The sequence below is a fragment of the Mustelus asterias genome, chromosome 6, assembly GCF_964213995.1.
Source record: "Mustelus asterias chromosome 6, sMusAst1.hap1.1, whole genome shotgun sequence".
In the NCBI taxonomy this organism is placed as follows: Eukaryota; Metazoa; Chordata; class Chondrichthyes; order Carcharhiniformes; family Triakidae; genus Mustelus; species Mustelus asterias.
The window spans coordinates 83,349,564-83,369,540 of NC_135806.1; the positions used below are offsets into that span (position 1 = coordinate 83,349,564).

The window sequence follows — 19,977 nt, forward strand, 5'->3', positions numbered from 1 at the left end:
ACAGCAGCAAAGTGCTCATTTAGTACCTCGGCCATGCCCTCTGTCTCTCCAAGTTGATTTTCTTGGTTCCCAATCAGCCCACCCACCCTTGATTACACTTATCACAATTTCTCTCTGCTCTTGAATAATGAAATTGTTAATATGTTGCAGTTTTGCTACACAGCTGATTTTTTAAATAAATTATCTGGATGTCATCACTGACAAAGGTGGCATTTGTTGCCCGTCTCTAGCTTGCTTGAACAGCTGATGATGGGCTTCCTTTTTTAACCATTGGTAACAGTTTGAAACAGCTGAGTGGCTTCAGAGGGCAGTTTCACACATATAGCTGTACGACTGAAGTCAAGTATAGGCCAGATAAAACAGTCTAATCTTCGCTAATATTTGTGACAATCTTGGCTCAGTGGTAGCACTTTAGCTTCTGAGCCAAAAGATTGTGGTTTCAACTCTATCCCAGTTGGTTCTTCAGTGCAAACCTGAGGTATTACTACACCATCAGAAATGCCATCTTTCAGATGAAATGTTAAACCAATCTCCTGTCTGCTATTTCAGGTAGAGATATAAGAACCCTTAGCACTAGTCATAAAAGGACAGTGTCATTCTCCCAGCACTATAACCAATATTTATTCCTCAACCAGCACCTTTTTGAAAGAAACACCATCTGTCGTTTATTTCGTTGCTGTTTGTGAAACCATACTTTGTGCACCTTCACTGTTGTTTCCTATATTATAGCTTTACTGCTGTAGCATTCATTGGCTGTAAAGCACTTTTTGGAATGTCCTATGATTGTGAAAAGCACTGGTTCATAGAATCCCACAGTGCAGAAGGAGACTATCCGGTCCATCAAGTCTGCACCAACCACAATCCCACCCAAGCCCTATCTCCATAACCCCATACATTTACCCTAGCTAGTACCCCTGACACTAAGGGGCAATTTTCCATGGTCAATTCATCTAATCTGCACATCTTTGCACTGTGGGAGGAAACCCTTGTAGACACGGGGAGAATGTGCAAACTCCAAGCAGACAGTGACCCAAGCTAGGAATCGAACCCAGACCCTTGGCACTGTGAGGCAGCAATGCTAACCACTGTGCCACCCATAAAATAACTTGTCCTTATAAATAAATTCATTCACGTTTGAGCACCTGTTGGAATACCATGCATGCACTTCAGTACTTGTGCATGCTCTGCTAATTCAAGAATTGTGTGGAGTCAGCTTTATAATTAAATGCTGATGACTTACACATTTTAAAGTTGGTACCTGCTATAAAGCATAAAAGGCTTAAGTATTAAGAACTCATTCATTTTTACCCTTTTTGGTTTGTTTACATCTGCCAGTTTGTAATGCTTAAAAAAACACTGCTGCGTATCATTACGTTGAATTCTGAAAGAACATTGGAGTAGAAGTGGGCCATTCGGCTCTTCGAGCCTGTTCTGCCATTTATCTAGATCACGGCGTATCTTCCAGCTCAATTCCATCTTTCCGCGTTATCCCTGTATCCTTTGATATTGATATCTAGAAATCCTTCCATCTTTGCCTCTATACTCTCCAGGTTAGAAAATTCCAAAGATTCACCACAGTCTGTGAAAAGAATTCCTCCTCATCTCGGCCTTAATTGGCCAACCTCTAAGTCTGAGACACTGTCCCCTAGTTTTACACCCCCTCCCCCTCGCCCTCCCCAAACCAAATGATGCATCCACCCTGTCAAGCCCTGTAAGAATTTTGTACACTTCGATGAGATCACCTACTCTTATTCTTCTGAACTGTGAAGAATACAGAGTCATGCTCCTCAATCTTTCCTCATGGGACAATCCTGACATCCCAGGAGTTATTCTGGTCCCAGTCATGGATAAACTAAAGAATAGTATAATCATACATTCAGGAGCTTTGACTCGCTAATCACTACTGAAATCCAGTTATTATCCCAGTACCTCTATTTTATATTGACTTTATATTTTCTGCTTTTTCCACAATTTCGGGCATTGTTATGTCAACACGCACCTGCCAGCTGAGGATAGCTTGGATATGTTCAGGTCAGGGATGTGCCTTCTGGAAAAATATGAGCAAGGCACTATCTCCCTTTACTCAATGGTATAATGAGTTCCAGAGGATGTGCCCAGTATGCTGCTCTTGGTTTCCTTAGACATTTAAAACTAATCTAAGAATATGCATTGAAGAAATCATCAGATAAGAGTGTTTTCATGTGGGGCTGATTGAAGTTGTGAAAGTAATATACTACCTAAATGTAGAATGTGTCTGTTGGAGAAGTCGGCGGAAATCTTTGGACTCATTGTCTGATGGAATAATGTTTTGAATTGGTGATGCATCGTAAGACTTCTTCGTGTAGCATTAAGTGTGAAATTTTGAAACTGAGAACCCTGCGTTCCTTAGACAGAAATTCATCTCTTTGTCTAACCTTCAGTTCATGTAGATCTTTTAACACTTTGTGGATTTCCAGAGTATTGTACATAGCATACTGTAATACTGAATGTGACTCTTGATATGCAAGTTACACTGAGCATTTGCCATGTTCCCAATTAATAATTTACGCTGTGTGTACATCCTATACAATGTGGAATGTGAAGATGTCTAAAAATTCTTAATTTTTCTGTGCTTTTTTTCTTGATTTTTGATATTCGCAGATTGACTATTGCTTTCTTTGCACTGTCTGGCCTGGACATGCTGAGTGCCTTGCATCTAGTGGATAAAGCCAGCATCATTGAATGGATTTATTCGCTTCAGGTTCTTCCCACTGAAGATAGTGAGTGAGTTTTTGTTTTTGATCTTGGAACTAATGCCTTCTTGAAGATACTACCCTAGACCAGATCCCCAAGTCATTGGTATGATCCAGTTAGGGGTCAATAACTTTTCCTTTAAAATGGACAAAGTTTCCAATTCAAGACACTTACTAAGAGAATAAAGTCACAAAATTCCAGTTTTAAACAAGCAAAAATAAACTTGACTATCATCAGAAAGATGTAACAATTGACTATCTATTTTGTATTCTAACATTTAGGGTTAGTATGAGGCATATGTGAATTAACAGGCAAAATGTGGTTGAACACAGCACACTGTGCAATTATAGGCAGATGCAACTAAAACAAGATTCTGGATTTCTCAACCAGCAACCCAGATGCCAGTAACACTTGAGTCTACCAATCTAATTGAAACTCTCCCTCATGGTGGATTCAAGTCTTCATCTTCAAAGCTCTCAACTTGAGTTCTCTCCAAAGGTCATCCAACTTGGATGGCCAGAACAGCAGTCCACCTCACAGTGTTTAAGTCTTCTCTCTGGAGACTCCATTCCCCTGAATTCCTGAGTTTGCATTCCAGCACCAACTCACAAGCACTGCTTCAGTTTTTCAGCTGCGCTGGGCAGAATGCTTCTGCTCCAAAGGGGTACAACAGCCTGCTGACTCCATGCTGGAGTTACCAACTTTCTGCTGCCTCCTTCAACTTCCTGGACTACTTCTGAGCTTTGTATGCCTGGGTTTGCTAGTCGTATTTACTTAAAAAGTGGATTACGTTTATGTGTGAATGTGACTTATTTGGAACTGGGATAGTCATAAGCTAAAAAGCAAAGTTGCGTCTTTTCATTTTTAAATATTGTTCAACTGTTATTGGTAAAGCTGATTCTTTTATTAGAATTCTATTTAAACTGAGTTATTAAATATTGTTTTATCATAAAAGATCCATTGTCAGTGGAATCATTGCTGGAGCGCAGCATCTTATCTTCACACTTATGCCAAAAAGACAAATTGTGAGGGTCTAGTCTGGCTTCCTGTTGTAACTTGGGGCTCTGGTCCCAGGCCCTAACAGTATAATGTAATGTACAATGAGAGGTTATTCACGGAGAAAAACAGAATTTAAAAAAGAGTTTTGGGTGTACTCATACAAGAAACGTAAAGTGATTATACAGGTACAGCAAGCAATTGGGAAGACAAATGGCATGCTGGTCTTTACTGCAATGGGGTTAGAATAATGTCTTGCTACAGTTGTATAGGATTTTAATTGGACCACACTTGGAGTAGGTGCAATTTTAGTCTCCATATTTAAGGAAAGGTATACTTGCATTAGAGGCAGTACAACTAATGTCCCTGGAATATGAGGGATAAAGTTTTAAAGTTTATTTATTAGTCACAAGTAAGACTTACATTGACACTGCGATGAAGTTACTGTGAAATTCCCCTAGTCGCCACACTCCGGTACCCGTTCGGGTCAATGCACCTAACCAGCACGTCTTTCAGACTGTGGGAGGAAACCGGAGCACCTGGAGGAAACCCACGCAGACACTGGAAGAACGTGCAAACTCCACACAGACAGTGACCCAAGCTGGGAATCGAACCCGGGTCCCTGGCACTGTGAGGCATCAGTGCTAATGACTGTGCCGCTCCATGTCCTATGATAAAAGGCTGAGTAACTGGGCCAGTGCTCTCTGGAGTTTAGAAGAATGAGAGGTGATCTCTTTGAAATGTATAAGATTCTGAAGAGACTTGATAGATATTTCAGAGGTTGTTTCCCCTGGCTAGGAAATCTAGAACATGGGTAGGATAAAGAGGTCAATTGTTTATGACTGAGATAAGGCTATATTTCTTCTTTCGGGGTTGTGAATCCTTTGAATGTTTGACTCTGGTGATTGTGAATGTTCTATTGTTGAACATATTCAAGACTGAGACAGATTTTTGATTTTTCAGGAAATTGAGGGCTATGGAGAGCAGGTGGGAAAGTGGAAGTGAAACACGGTTAATAATGACCATATTGAATTGCTAAGGGGGCCATATGGTGGTCTACTGCTGCTATTCCCTCTGTTCTTACATTGTCTGGTGTTTGCCTCATCTAACTGGTATATTTTTTTAAAAGCTAGAATGGCATGCCAAGGCATTAAAAATTCAAACCTTATTATAATCAATGTTGACCCAGATTTTATTTATTTGAAAACTTTCCAGGAAAACTGCACAATGTATTCACAACTCCTTGAAATGTTCACAACCTGAATGTTTTTTTTTGTTAATGCTAATTTGAAGTTATGGACACATAGTGCTATGTTCATGACATTTTATTGCTGTTAACTAAATGCTGTTAACTGAATACTGCTCCTCCTTTGGGTGTTATGGCTAGAACTATGAAACTATAATGACCTATGTACAAGTGTCAGCCATCCTGGCAGTGTGAATCCTTTGAATGATTGTGGTCGTGGAATTCTTTGAATAATTGTAAGCATTATCTGTAACTATCGGTCTAGTCCAAGGAAACCAAAACAAGAATACTGCTTAAATAAGGTACTTGAAATCTTCCTTTCTGATTTTAAAATAGAACACATTAAATTGTCCCATCTGGCAGGTTTCCCTGCTTGAAAGATAATCCATTCTCCCATGTCAGTTACTTCAGTTGTATAGTTTTCAGATTTCACAAAATCTGCCCTTTTCTCCGTAGTTTGTAGATGGAAACGTATTGATTTGCTTTTGGCGTTTAAAAGCTAGTAGACAGCAGGCTTATTGAAATCTGCAGAGATGGAAAATCTTCTTTGTTGGAAGAAGTGGCACCTGCTCCACACACAATCAATATAAGTAATTGAGACGGATTTTAATTCCAGAAAGGGAAACTGGTATGTGTTTAATCATAGGAGTTACAGTGGTAAAGCTGAAAACACTCTGAAGATAGCAATTTTGTGCCCAATTTGTGTTGTTTGTTTTCATTAATAGAGTGTAAGGCAAGCCGTCGATTTGTTGCCATTCTCATTAACTAAAAAAATGGATGAACTTTATTCAGGATTATTCAGAAAGGTTTTCTTAGTTGAATGAATGGTCAATAGAGTGACACTGTCTAAGGTAATTCAATGAATGTCCCTTTCTGGCAGATCAGAGCAGCACATGCTACCGACTAATTTCTCTTGGGTAAATACAGTCCAAAATCTGGAGAAAACTGTTGGAGGGGTGGGGTTGTGGCAGATTTATACGTTCACAAACATAATATACAAACTGTTCCAGCATTCTAGCAATTATATTTAAATATTAAAGTTCCTCTATTTTGCAGTGCACATGAGCAGTACCAATTTTGCTTCCAATTGAATGTTTTCCATTTCAGGCCAAGGTTTTTTTTCGCTTATTATCATCCTTCAATTATTGCATGTCTTGAAAAGCCTGTCCACCATCTGCAAGGCACAATTCAGCAGTTGGGTGGAGTACTCTTCACTTGCCTGGTTGAGTGTAGCTCCAAAAACACTCAAGTCTCAACATCATTCAGCACAAAGCAGCCTACATGATTCCCACCCCATCCACCAGCTTAAGCATTCACTCGTTCTACCACATGTGGCAGCAGTGTGTACCATTTACAAGATGCACTGCAGTAACTCACCAAGGCTCCTTTGACTATCCCTTCCAAACCCAAGGTGTCTGCCACCTAGAAGGGCAAGGGCCACTGATACATGGGACCATAACTGCCTGCAAGTACCCTTCCAAACTACACATTATCTTGACTTAAAACTATACCATCATTCTTTACTGTTTGCTGGGTCAAAATTATGGATCTTCCTTCCTTAACAGCACTGTACATGTACCTACACAGACTGCAGCAGTTTAAAAAGATGGCTCACCAGACTGCAGCAGTTTAAAAAGATGGCTCACCACTTTCTCAAGAGCAATTAGAAAGGGGCAACAAATGCTATCCTAGAGATAGCATCCTAGAGATAGAGATAAATCAAAATCTGGGTCAAAATTTAAATGTTAATATTTAAATATAATTGCTAGAATGCTGGAACAGTTTGTATATTATGTTTGTGAACGTATAAATCTGCCACAACCCCACCCCTCCAACAGTTTTCTCCAGATTTTGGACTGTATTTACCCGAGAGAAATTAGTCGGTAGCATGTGCTGCTCTGATCTGCCAGAAAGGGACATTCATTCATATACAAGAACAATGTTGCCTCTAAACTCTGTTTTCTCTCTCTATTTAGTTTTTGACACTTTTATACCACCTTGGATTTTATTTCATGCATGTATCAAAACCATTTCACCTTGGTTGATCAAATGTGTGGTAACACAGCTTATCATAGCACAATCCAGGGCCTTTGATGGATTCTATCTATGTCTGTGTTGGGGTAATATATTTAGATATTCTGCCTATCATATTCAGGAAGAAATGTGAATGTTATGATCGTCATTTTAATTAGATATTATTGCTGGGACTGAAATTTACTGCTCATAGGTTTTATTGAATTTGCTGAATTTTAAACAAACTAAATTAAAACTACAATAATGTCTGGTTGTGAACCAAAACGGCAAACTCCAGATAACTAGTTGCAAAGATCGGGAAATAATTAGGCAATATAAAGTGCAGCACAGTGGTTATTAGTACTGCTGCCTCACAGCACCAAGTACCCGGATTCAATTCCAGCCTCAGGTGGCTGTCTGTGTGGAGTTTGTGGGTTCTCCCCATGTCTGCGTGGGTTTCCTCCAGGTGCTCCAGTTTCCTCCCACAGTCCAAAGATGTGTAGGTTAGGTGGATTGGCCATGGTAAATTTCCCGTTAGTGTCAGGGAGGTTAGCAGGGTAAATACGTGGGGTTGTCAGATACGGCTTGGGTGGGATTGTTGTTGGTGCAGACCCGATGGGCTGAATGATCTCTTTCTGCACTGTAGGGATTCTGATTCTATGAAATGTGCCACTTCCAAAGTCTTTTCTTACTGTATATTCAAGTTAGAGAACATTAACAAATACGCTTTGTACATGAACACAAATAAAGGAAGGCTGCTCCATTCAAACAACAGCTTTGGCCTTAGCTTGGAGAGTGGTAGCATATCATTGGGTGGGGCTGATGAAATGCCTTCAACCTGAGACGTTAGTCAGAGGTGAAAAATTTCCACCATTTGGTGGAATTATGACTTTGGAATTCTGTCCTTTTTCTCTGAGCTGTATTTGAAATATATCTGTGCAATATATTGAGTCTGTGGCTTTGTTAGATGTGCTGCGGAGGAGGGAGGGCTCGAATGCACCATGTGAATGTCACAAAGCATGAGGACAGTCGGAGGTTGCATGTAGACAGAAGTGCAGGGCACCCAGGCAGGTGGGATATCCCTTGGCATGACTGCAGACTGGGATGAAATCAGGCAGCTGACAGCCGACTTCCAGAGAGTGCAGTTTGCAAGCATGGTGCAAATGGGCAACAGTTCAAGTTTATTTTCCTTTTCTCTTTGCAGACGGCATAATCGGTGCATTGAATATTATATGTTTAACAATAATTCACCATAACATTTTTTAATTATTATATGGGATGTTGGTGTTGCTGGCAAGGCCAGCATTTGTTGCCCATCCCTGATGACCTTGCACTGAGTGTCTTACTAGACCATTTCAGAAGGCAGTTTAGAGCCAGCCATCTTGTAGGCCTGGAATCACGTGTGCCAGACCAGGCAGGATGGCAGGTTTTCCTTCCTAAAGGATATTAGCCAACTAGATGGGTTTTTATGACATTTGATGATAGTTGTTATGGTCACAATTATACGATTATTTTCCAGATTTATTAACTGAATTCAAATTCCACCAACTGCCCTGGTGGAATTTGCAGCCATGTCCCCAGAGCTTTCACCTGGACCTCTGGATTACTAGCTCAGTGACATTACCTTTACACCACTATCTCCCCATAAAATTGTTTTTCTGCTGAGTGTGTTCAATCAAACTTTATTTGGAAGATTCATCCTCTTTAAAAGCATTTCTGTTGGGATTAACAGGTTAATTCAAAAATCTTAAAGCAATGCTCAAACAAAAACCTTAATGGCCCAGCATTATTCTGAGCAAATTATGCAGATCAAAAGATTCCCAGGTCAATTATATGATAACGGGAGATCTGTGTCCCTAAGCTTGAGTGTGCAGAATACTGATCATTATCCACTGTCAGCTTCCAGGTCAGGCGTGTCTTAGCCAAGTGTTTTTCCTTCTGTCTCCAATAACTCAGACTCCCTGCAGGCAATGACTTGCTTTTATTCAAGTTTTGTAGTGTACAGAAGTAGTAACCTTTATTTATAAAGAGGCCAACATTTTTATTGCCAATCCCTCACTGTCTTTGAGAAAGTGGTGCTGAGCTGCCTCCTTGGAACACTGCAGTCCATGTGGTGTAGGTACACCCACAATGGTGAAGGTACACTTGGCGCTGTTAGGGCCAACCTGTCAACTGCATTGACTGAAGACACAACATTCAATTTGTAATTTTATTTTGGCAAACCTTGCAAGATGAGGCCAAAATATGAATCTTAAGTTAGTTTGGAAATTGTGTTTGCAACCATATGTTTGGAAAATCACTTAGTCTTTCAAAACTAAGTTGTATTTATAAAGAGATTTTAATGTACTAAAACATCTCGAGGTACTTCACAGCAGCATGACGCCAAGACACAGAAGGGGATACTCAAACAGATGACCAAAACCTTAATCAAAGAGGTAGGAGGAAAGCAAGGTAGAGAGGCGGAGAGGTTTCGGGAGTGCACTCCAGAGCTTTGGGCTTTAGCAGCAAAAGGAATGGCCACCAGTGGTAGAACGATTTAAAATTAGGGATGCACAAGAGGCTGGAATTTAAGAAGTGCAGAATTCTTTGAGCTCGGGAGGGGTTGAGGCCATGAAGGAATTTGAAACACGCATGAGAATTTTAAAGAAGTGGTGTTGCTTAGGCAGTAGCCAATATAGCTCAGCAGCACAGGGGTGATAGGTGAACATAATTTGGTGTGATTAAGGATATGGGTAGCAGGGTTTTGGATGACCTCCAGTTTGCAGAGAGTAAATATGGGAGACCGGCCAGGATTCTTTTGGAATAATCAAATCTAGAGGTAACAAAGACAGATTAGGGTTTGAGCAGCAGACTGGCTGAGAAAGGTGAAGAGGTAGAAATGGTTGATCTCAGTGGTGATGCAGATACGTGGAAGGAAGCTCATTTTAGAACCAGAGGAGTCTGGTTCAGCCTCAGATGAAACTGGTGACTTGGGAACATAGTTTGGCTTGGAGGTTGAGGCAATGGCTTTAGTCCTCCGAATATTTAATTGGAGGAAATTTCTGCTCGTCTAGTGCTGGATATTGAACAAGTGGTCTGAGTTTCAAGACGAGTTTCCGAGAGAGGTGATGGTGAAGTAGAGTTGGGTGTTGTTAGTGCATATGTGGAAACTGAAATGTTTGCAATGGAATATGTTTATGCCGACACTATAGTTAAGAAAGCCCATCAACGCTTCTACTTTCTCAAAAGACTAAGGAAATTTGGCATGTCCGCTACGACTCCCACCAATTTTTACAGATGCACCATAGAAAGCATTCATTTTGGTTGTATCACAGCTTTGTATGGCTCCTGCTCTGCCCAAGACCGCAAGAAACTACAAAAAGTCATGAATGTAGCCCAATCCATCACGCAAATCAGCCTCCTATCCATTGTCTCTGTCTACACTTCCCACTGCCTCGGCAAAGCAGCCAGCATAATTAAAGATCCCACGCACCCCGGACATTCTCTCTTCCACCACCTTCCGTCGGGAAAAAGATACAAAAGTCTGAGGTCATGTACCAACTGACTCGAACAGCTTCTTCCCTGCTGCCATCAGACTTTTGATAGACCTACTTCGCATTAAGTTGTTCTTTCTCTACACCCTAGCTATGATTGTAACACTACATTCTGCACTCTCTCCTTTGTCTTATCTATGAACGTTATGATTGTCTGTATCGTGCACAAGAAACAGTACTTTTCACTGTAGACTAATACATGTATACATGTCCAAAGATGTGCGGGTTAGGTTGATTGGCCATGCTAAAATTGCCCCTTAGTGTCCTGAGATGCGTAGGTTAGAGGGATTAGTGGGTAAAATATGTAGGGATATGGGGGTAAGGCTTGGGTGGGATTGTGGTTGATGCAGACTCGATGGGCTGAATGGCCTCTTTCTGTACTGTAGGGTTTCTATGATTCTATGTGACAATAAATCAAATCAAACTAAGAGCTAAGCTACAAAGTAGATTCAATTCAGCATGTCACGCATTTTCAGACTTTTTTTGTCTTCAGTCATTAATTTTCAGATCGTTTTTGTCTTCATCCACTCATCCCTGTGTTAACTCTGCTTCTCTCTCCGTGGATGCTGCCAAACTTGCCAAGTATTTCCTGTATTTTCTGGTTTTATTTCAGCTTTCTAGCATCCGCAGTATTTTGTTCTTCCATTAGATGGCGCCATTGAGACAGGCCAGAATAATTCTTAAGCTTGTTGTGAATGTTGATATTTATGAAAATAAATTCATTTATTTTGGGGATCTCACAGGAAATTAATTTTGAGCTAAACTTCAGTAAACTGGAGAGAACATGAGGCGTATTGTGCACTAATAACTCAGAAAATAGATCTGCATTAAAAAAGTACATTCTGTAATCATTTGAAGCTTTCTAGATGTTAACAGCAAGGATGTTGTCATGTCCAGTACCATCATGTCATATTATAAACTTTCAGACGACACTTAAAATTTGGACACAAACCAGTTTTACAAATCGTGTGACGTGGCATTTGGGGTACGGGCAGTAGTAGCAAGTTACAGTTGAATATATAATTAAATATGGGTATTGTCTTGCTGCATTTGGACATTGACTGCTTCTGTATCTGAGGAGTTGTGAATGGTGCTGAACATTGTGCAATCATCAACAAACATTTCCACTTTTTGACCCTATGATGAATGGCAGGTCATTGATGAAGCAACTGAAAATGGTTGGGCCTATGGCACTATCCTGAGGAACTCCTGCAGTGATGCCCTAAGACTGAGATGATGACCTTCAACAACCACAATCATCATCCTTTGTGCTAGGTTCGACTCCAACTAGCAGAGTATTTGCCCTGATTGCCATTGACTCCAGTAAATGCTGCTTTGATATCACAGTCACTCTCATCTCACCTCTGGCATTCAACTCTTTTGTCCGTGTTCAAACCAAGGTTGTAATAAGGTCAGGAGCTGGCAGAACCCAAATTGAGCATTAGTGAGCCGCTTGATAGCACTGTTGATGACATCTTCCATCACTTAACTGATTGAGAATAGACTAATGGAATAGTAATTGACGAGTTGGATTTACCCTGATTTTTGTGTACAAGATAATTTTCCACTTTGCCAGGTAGATGCCAGTGTTGCAGCTGGCTAGGGGCACGGCAAGTTCTCGAGCACGTATCATCAGTACTTTGCCAGAATATTGTCAGGTCCCATTGCATTTGCAGTATCCAGTGCCTTGAACTATTTCTTGATATCATGTGGAGCAATATGAATCAAAATAGACTGAGATAAGCTGAGAAAGTTGGAATTTGCAACAGGGTGATAAATAAATTGAGCTGAAGCAACAATGAATAGAACAGCAGTAGAAGTGCTGCAGAATTCTGGATTAGCTAACTAGCAGTGCATCCTGGAAAGGGAACTTTGGTGAATTTTAGGGAGCACAGAAATCAGCTGAATTGTGATGCACCCATGTTCATAGGGTGCTTGCCTGCCCACACATGAAAATTGGCTTTTTTGTGAAGACATCGATAGGTAATAAGAACCTAGAAACCCTCACCTTGCAATTTTAAGAAAAGAATTAGCCAAACAGCAACTACAAAATTATTCTTCTGTCACACTGGAACAGATAAAGAATCACTTTAAGGAAAACCAATTGCTCCCTGGAGACTATCAGTTACCGACAATTAACAGGCTTTGAATTGGTCTCTGCTACAATTTTCTGTTTTCCTCTATTTGTGTGCCATGTCTCAAAGGTACTGCAGTGCATTAAAGGAAATTGGTATGGCATATTTTTTTTAAAAAGATTGTCTCATATGGCTGGAAGCTACTTTATGGTTTTAAATGTTTAAATGTGTGAAATTTGTATTGCCATGGAATTTTAGTTACACATGAAGCTCACTTGCTGTTTACGATGCCAGAACTGGAAAATGCTGGAAATAATCAACTGGCCTGGCAGCACCTAGCGAGAGAAACCAGGTTATTGTTTCAGGTTGATAGCCTGTTTTTTTTAGCAGTGAGTTCAGAGATGCACTTGTGTTTTAAAATGTTTTAAATAAAACTCGTTATAGTTTATTTCCGTGTAAATTTAACAATGATTTTTCTTTTGTTTTTCAGAATCCAATCTGGACCGTTGTGGTTTCAGGGGTTCATCACATCTAGGAATTCCGTATAGTGAGTCAAAGGTTAGCTGGACTGAGCAAAACATGTGTGTGAATCCAATCCTTTATTCAGAGGCTTGAGGAAAAATTTCTGCTTAAAATTTCCCTAATAGGACCCACAAGTAACTTTGAGTTGATTTCAGTGCAGTTTGGGGCTCCACGGGTCACTTTCTGTGGAACTTTACCGTCTTTGCTTTAATTTCTGTCCATGTGTAGCTTCCTAGAAGTCTGCATTTAGCAACATGTGATCATAAAAAAAAGTTCCTAAATGCAGTTGAGTTTCACTGTTACCTTGAGATATTTTGGCTTGTGTGAACAGCAATCAGCTTGGGTGGCACAGTGGTTAGCACTGCTGCCTCACAGCACCAGGGACCTGGGTTCAATTCCCAGCTTGGGTCAATGCCTGTGTGGAGTTTGCATGTTCTCCCCATGTCTGCGTGAGTTTCCTCTGGGTGTTCTGGTTTCCTCCCACAGTCCGAAAGACGTGCTGGTTAGGTGCATTGGCCATGCTAAATTCTCCCTCGGTGTACCCGAACAAGCGCTGGAGTGTGGCGACTAAGGGATTACAGTTGCCAATGGTAAAGCATTTAGAATTAGGGTTGCTCAACAAGCCACATGTCCCAGTGAGCGCAGAGTTCCTGGAGATTTGCAAGGCTGGAGGAGACTACAGAGATGGGGCCACAAGGGACCTAAAAACAAGGATGAGAATTTTAAAATTGAGGCTAGAAGGTGTTGTAGGTCAATAAGCACAAGGGTAATAGGTGACTGGGACTTGGCCCAGATATCGACTTGGACAGCAGAGTTTTGGACTTCAAGTTTACAGAGGGTAGACTGTAGAAAGTTGGCCAGAAGTGCATTGGATAGTCAAGACCAGAGGTAACAAAAGAATGGATGTGTTTCAACAGCGATAAGCTGAGGCAGAATCTTGTGTTATAGGTGGAAGCAGGCAGTCTTGGTGATTATGTAGCTATCTGGTTGGAAGCTCATCTTGGGTATCAACTATGACACCAGTTTGCAAACAATTTGGTTCAGTTTCAGTTAGTTGTCAGGCAACGGGATTAAGTTGCTAGCGAGAGAATAGTGTTTGTCACCCAAAGACACTGGCTTTGGTCTTCCAAATATTTAATTGGAGAAAATTCCTGCTCATTAAGCACTGGATGTCAAACGAGCAGTCTGATAATTTAGTTACAGTGGATGAGTTGAGAGGTTGAACCAGGTATCGTCAAAATGCATATGAAACTTAACGCTCAGTAATCAACTCCCAATGTTTGTGTCCCCTTCCGTCGCAAATTAATTTACCCTTGCAAATCTGTTTGTATACCCAGTCAAAGTTCACGGTCCAAAACCTTGCTTATCCACAATTAAAAATGGTACACTTCTCAACTAAACACCTGGTCTGCATCCTTGTTGACTTCCAGGCTTCCCAGCAATCAAGCATTGAATTCAAAATCCATGTCCTCATCTACAACTCTCTCCCTGGACTCACTTTACCGTTGCAATTTCATCTAGCCCCGCACACCAACTGATTTTTCAGCTTTGACCTCTGCTACATGTCCCTTCAGTAACGCAGCCTTCTGATGTTTAGGCTCTACAACCTTGAATGTCCTTCATAAATCCTTTTACATGGCTTTCCCTTTCCTCAACTTCATCTCTTTCAACATGGTGTCCAATATCTGCCCCAATTCTATGACAATTGTGATGCTAGTGTACCTTTAAGAAAGGTTTTTTTTAAACTATGATCTCTGTAGCTGTCACAGCTTCAGTGTTTTCTCAGCTTACAACCTTAGCTGATGTCATTGGCACCGAGTTGTCTACGAGGAGTCCTTTTATTGCTTCTTAAGTGGCTTAAACGGGAGCCTCGGGTACTTTCTAGGATTAGTTTTATGACCCTGCATTGTTAGGAAGAAAACTGGTTGACAGGCCAGGTGACAGGAGCCTTTCATTTTCAGTTCTGAGCTGCAGGTTTTCAGAAGGGACAGCAAGCTGAAAAGAAGTGTCTCTCACTCTCTCTCTCCCTGTTTTATTTGGAAATTCTGCTGGTTATCTGAAAACCAAGTCTTGCCTTTCTAAAGGGGAGAATCTGCTGTTGGTGGTTTGCCTAGAGTCTCCCTGGTGTTTTGAGAAGCTGTTCTGACTTCAAACTGTTCTCATTCTATCAAGAGAACTGCAGAATTCGTCCAAAGGACTCAATTCCAATATCATGCGAGCATTAGTCTTTTCTGTGTCGAACTTGTTTAAAGGAGTGTTTATGGAATTTGTTTGATTGGAACATCTTAGATGTATTTGTTGAGGGTTATACATTATTGTGATTTTGTTCTTTGTAATTGATAAAAGTTATTGCTAATTTTCTTTCCATACATGTTAACTATATTCTTAAATAAATTTTGATAAAAGCTCCCTAGTGGATCATTTGAATCATACCCAAAGTGAAACCTATCATGCTTATCCTAGTCAAATTCAAAATGCAGAACTTATGATCCAGGCGGTCTCCATAAAACACTATGGAGTCTCTGACCTGAACCATGATACAATAGAAAAATGGGACTTGGTATAGGATGAGGAGTGGGCAGTAGCTAAAGTTCAAGACCCATGCCTCACATGTAGAGCCCATATCCCTTGGTCATTTGATGACACTGTTGATTGGCCACGGAGCTTGTGATTCTGCTCCTGGTTCCTATAAGACAACCTCAAAGCTATCATGAGCAAATCGAAAAAAGTCCTGTTCTCGTGGTAACTAAGCATGTCAACTAATTCAAACCTTTTCTCTCCTTAGTTCTCCCTCGAGTCTAAGGGAGTTGCTCCTCCCCTTGGCTGTGTGCTTTTGCTTCTTGTCATTGGGACTTTTCTAATTTAGTCCTATTATCAACTGTGTTCATGATTTCACCCTTCAAGATTTCTTGGGAACTGAACCTCTTTGAACGCTGGGTGTTGACTCTGTTTTTTGGATGATATTGTCAATGGCGCTATCTAGATAAAATAGGATGGAACTGAGGATGGATCCTTAGGAGACACTCGAGGTAATGGAGCAGGCAAAGACGTCACTGCAAATGATATACTGGCTACTATTTAATAGGTAAGAATGAAACCAGGCAAGTGCAGTCCGGACTGCAGTGCAGAACAGATCCATGTCAAAGGCTACAGCTAGGTCGAGGACAAGGAAGGATAGTTCACCTTTATCACAGTCATATTGGATAGTCAGTTGTGACTTTCAGAAGAGTTGTTTTGGTACTCTACCAAGGGCCAAAACCTGATTGGAGGGACATTGAAGATTTGCTTAGGGGAGAGTGAGTGGGGTGGTAGTTGGAATTGGATTTGTAAGATGACAATTTTCTGGATTTTGGAGAAGGAAAAGGTGGAGATGTGATGGTAGTTTGCAAGAGAGGCAGGGTCAAGGGTAACAAGTGATTTGTGATAATACAAAGCGTGCTAACTTATTATTGATGTACTGTACATAACTTGGATACAAGAAAGAAGGTATTAAGTATTACAAACTTCTAATTTCTAATCTCAAGGATTTAAGGGAATCGTTCCTCCTCATTCTCTGTCTTCTGACTCCATTATCTCAATGTAATCCTTGAGCAAGACAAGTAAAACGCTCATACAAGAGCAAGATACTATAACTACTGGAAATTTGAAATAAGCACAGAAAATACTGGACTTGCTCAGCAGATCTGGCCACATCTGTCAATATAGAAACACAGTTAATGTTCCTTTGAAGAGTTACTGACCTGAAACATTAACTCTGTTTCTCTTTCCACAAATGATGCCAAACTAGCTGAGTATTTCAACTTGTGCTATTTTGTCTGATGGATGCCTATTGTTTTTTTTTAGGATAATAATGCACATCATTTGTATGATAGTGGTCACATAGCCATGACATACACTGGCCTAGCTAGCCTGGTGATCCTCGGAGATGATCTGAAACGGGTAAATAAAGAAGCATGTCTGGCAGGGCTTGGAGCTCTCCAACTGGAAGATGGCAGGTAAAGTGAAATCTTTTTTGTCTCATTTTGAACAAGTTTCTCCAGTACTTTGAAACCTGTTAAGAATTGACTTAGTGGTGGCACTTAAATGCTGGCATAGTTACGTTCTGTAGATTTAACCGCACTGCATTGGGAGAGTTCATGTTTTGCTCACCTGGACTTTTTGATGCCTGTGAGTAAGATGAGATTGTGTTTCTTATGAAACTGAAATGATTAAACTCATGTATCCATAACATGAATAGTGTTTTAATCCACAATCATGGTTACCTCTGTTTTTGTCCAGTTCCTGTCTTTTTTCTCCTTTTCCTCAAACTTCAACTTATCCTATAGTTCGGTTTCTGTGGCAAATTGCTAAGACTTATATCCAAACAAATCTTTCCTTTCTTGAGCCTGTATGGTTATTGTTATGATCCTTGTCCAAAGCCAGGAATGTGTAGGAGGTCTGGTTAGGGACCAGTAAAGTTTTGTTTAAAGTAGATTCAAGGTACCTACTTTTGGCATAAAGTCACAAGATTCTACGGGATTTGAGCAAACACAACAAAATTTACTATAAAGTTAGATCTACAATTTCTATACATGTGCTTTATACTTCAACATCCAGAATGAAGATGAGGTACATATGAATTAACAGACAAATTGTGATTGAATCACAGTGCACATCAAATGGCAGATGCTTTTAAGACAGATCCCACGAATTTATCAGCAAGCCACCCAGACATCAGGGTCACTGGTTCACCAAATTTCCTTAAAATTCTATCTCTATCATGAATGATTCCAATTCCGCACTTTTGAAGATTTAGCCTCCGAACGCCCTCAGAGCTGCTCTGACTCGAACTGCCTCAACAACTGATCATTTCCTGATAGTTTAATCTCGTTTCCTGAGACTGCATTCCCCAGGATTCCAGAGACTGCTTGTAAGCATTTAACTACTGGCACAATTTTCAGCTTTTTAATCAAGCAGTTAGCTTCACCAAGCTAGCACTACCTCTGAATTTCTCTGAGCTCCGATCTTTCTCAGTTGCCCCAACTAAGTATTGCTTTAAAGCTTGCTTGACCCCACTCTGAGCTACACTGAAGTATCAGCGGCTCCCAGGGTTTCTTTTAGCCCTAACCTTTTCCACAGCATGGAGCCACTAAACAGCTTCTGGGCCTTCTCCTGAGTCCCAACTGCAGATTCAGCTGTGAAACTTTTTAAATCATTGGGTCTGTCTCGAATTGCTCTTTCCTGTCAACTATGACCACTTGCAACTTTGTCTAATCAGCAAGACAGCAACAGGTTGCATTGCTACATCACTAGACAGGCAGCTCTTGCCTCTTGAAGATGTTTGACACCTCCTAATTGAGTGCCAAGCTTGCCTCCTAGCTACTTAAATTATTTGCATTTGAAGATCACATTGTGTGTGACACAGCATTTCATCCAAGAATTCATCCGAGTGTCTTAATTCCTGACACTGCGTTGAAAATGTGACCCCTTATTTTCAACATCTCTAAATTTTCGAGCGAAGAATGAAACAAATGCAAAATCAAGTCCATTAGTTGCACCAGTATTTCATTTTCTTTGTCTTTCTCTTTGTCTTGCAGTTTCTATGCAGTGCCAGAAGGAAGTGAAAATGACATGAGGTTCGTGTACTGTGCCACATGTATCTGCTATATGCTTAACGACTGGTCAGGAATGAACACCAAGAAAGCCATAGAATATATCAGGAGAAGCATGGTAAGTGTGAAAAGAGAAGAAAATGAGACCTGTAATCTGAATAAATTTTTGAGCTGTTGAATTTTAAGACTTGTTCTATTCAACGGTTCGAAAGGTTGTAATTTTCAAAACTTTAGCTCATGAAATTTATCTTCATAGCACGAATATGAACACAAATGGAAAACTACAGTTCTTAATAATGGAGGCAGATGTTTTTATGTCTTTTGTTAGTCATTGATTTGGAGATTACCAAGCAGAAAATGTAATTATAGGCAACAAAATCAAATATAACACAATCTTGCCGGTGACATTTTAATAACTGTTGCAGTTTGTGCTTGGTAAACTTGTTTATGTTGTACCTTAATAAAAAATGTCCATGCTATTCAACTGAAAATTAAATTGCATGTGTACTGGTTGCCTGAGTCAACTTTGTAGTGTTTTAAAAATGACTTAATTGGAATTATTTTGCTCTGTTCCAAAAAGGTTGTTCTAATGCCCTGACTCTTAAGACCAGAATTTTCCAGTCCTACCAGCAGCAGGCATGTTGCAAGCCGCTGTCCAAATTTTCCTGTCCTGCCCACATCAATGCCTACCACTGGTGGGACTGGAAAATCCCACCCTTAGAATTGGAGCAATTTTACCAGTAGCTAAGAATTAGGTGCAAGTAATTAAATATCGGGCACCCATATTTCTTTATTCTTTACTGAAGTAAGGGATTCAACTGGGTTGCTGTTTAAACTCTTCTGTAACCTACTCTTAATCTGTGAAATTTGGGATAATATATTCATATATTGATACCTTGGAACAAATGGAAACTGCGCAAAATGAGTACGCTATGGATTAATTAAACTGCTTGAATATGAATACTGCACGAAGATATTTGAATAAAATTAGTCTAACAGCAATAGATTGTAATTAATAGGAAACACAGTAACGTGGCGAGTATGGATGTTGGATCTCGATACCTGAAGCTGTTTTGACTTTATGCAGTTGTTTTGGAACCTTCATGATGGACACTACTTTGTGTTTTAATACAGTCAATTTTGTAGCCTGAGAGCTGACATTGTTTCAACGGTTTAAAAGATACAGAGCAGCAAGGCAGCAGTCCAAACACGCCAACATACGAATCATACCTATTCTTCCACGCGCCCATACACATTGCGCACTAATA

At 40.3% G+C, this 19,977-nt stretch overlaps 1 protein-coding gene across 1 annotated transcript in view; it reads left to right on the forward strand.

Moving 5' to 3' along the window:
- The window catches only part of pggt1b (protein geranylgeranyltransferase type I, beta subunit), a 54,009-nt gene that overhangs the window by 3,142 nt on the left and 30,890 nt on the right, over positions 1-19,977 (forward strand). Inside the window, exons 2-5 of the mRNA XM_078214640.1 lie at positions 2,641-2,759; positions 13,087-13,154; positions 16,962-17,113; positions 18,695-18,827. Of these exons, the coding sequence (XP_078070766.1) occupies positions 2,641-2,759; positions 13,087-13,154; positions 16,962-17,113; positions 18,695-18,827 (472 nt within the window). The remainder of the gene's footprint in view (positions 1-2,640; positions 2,760-13,086; positions 13,155-16,961; positions 17,114-18,694; positions 18,828-19,977) is intronic.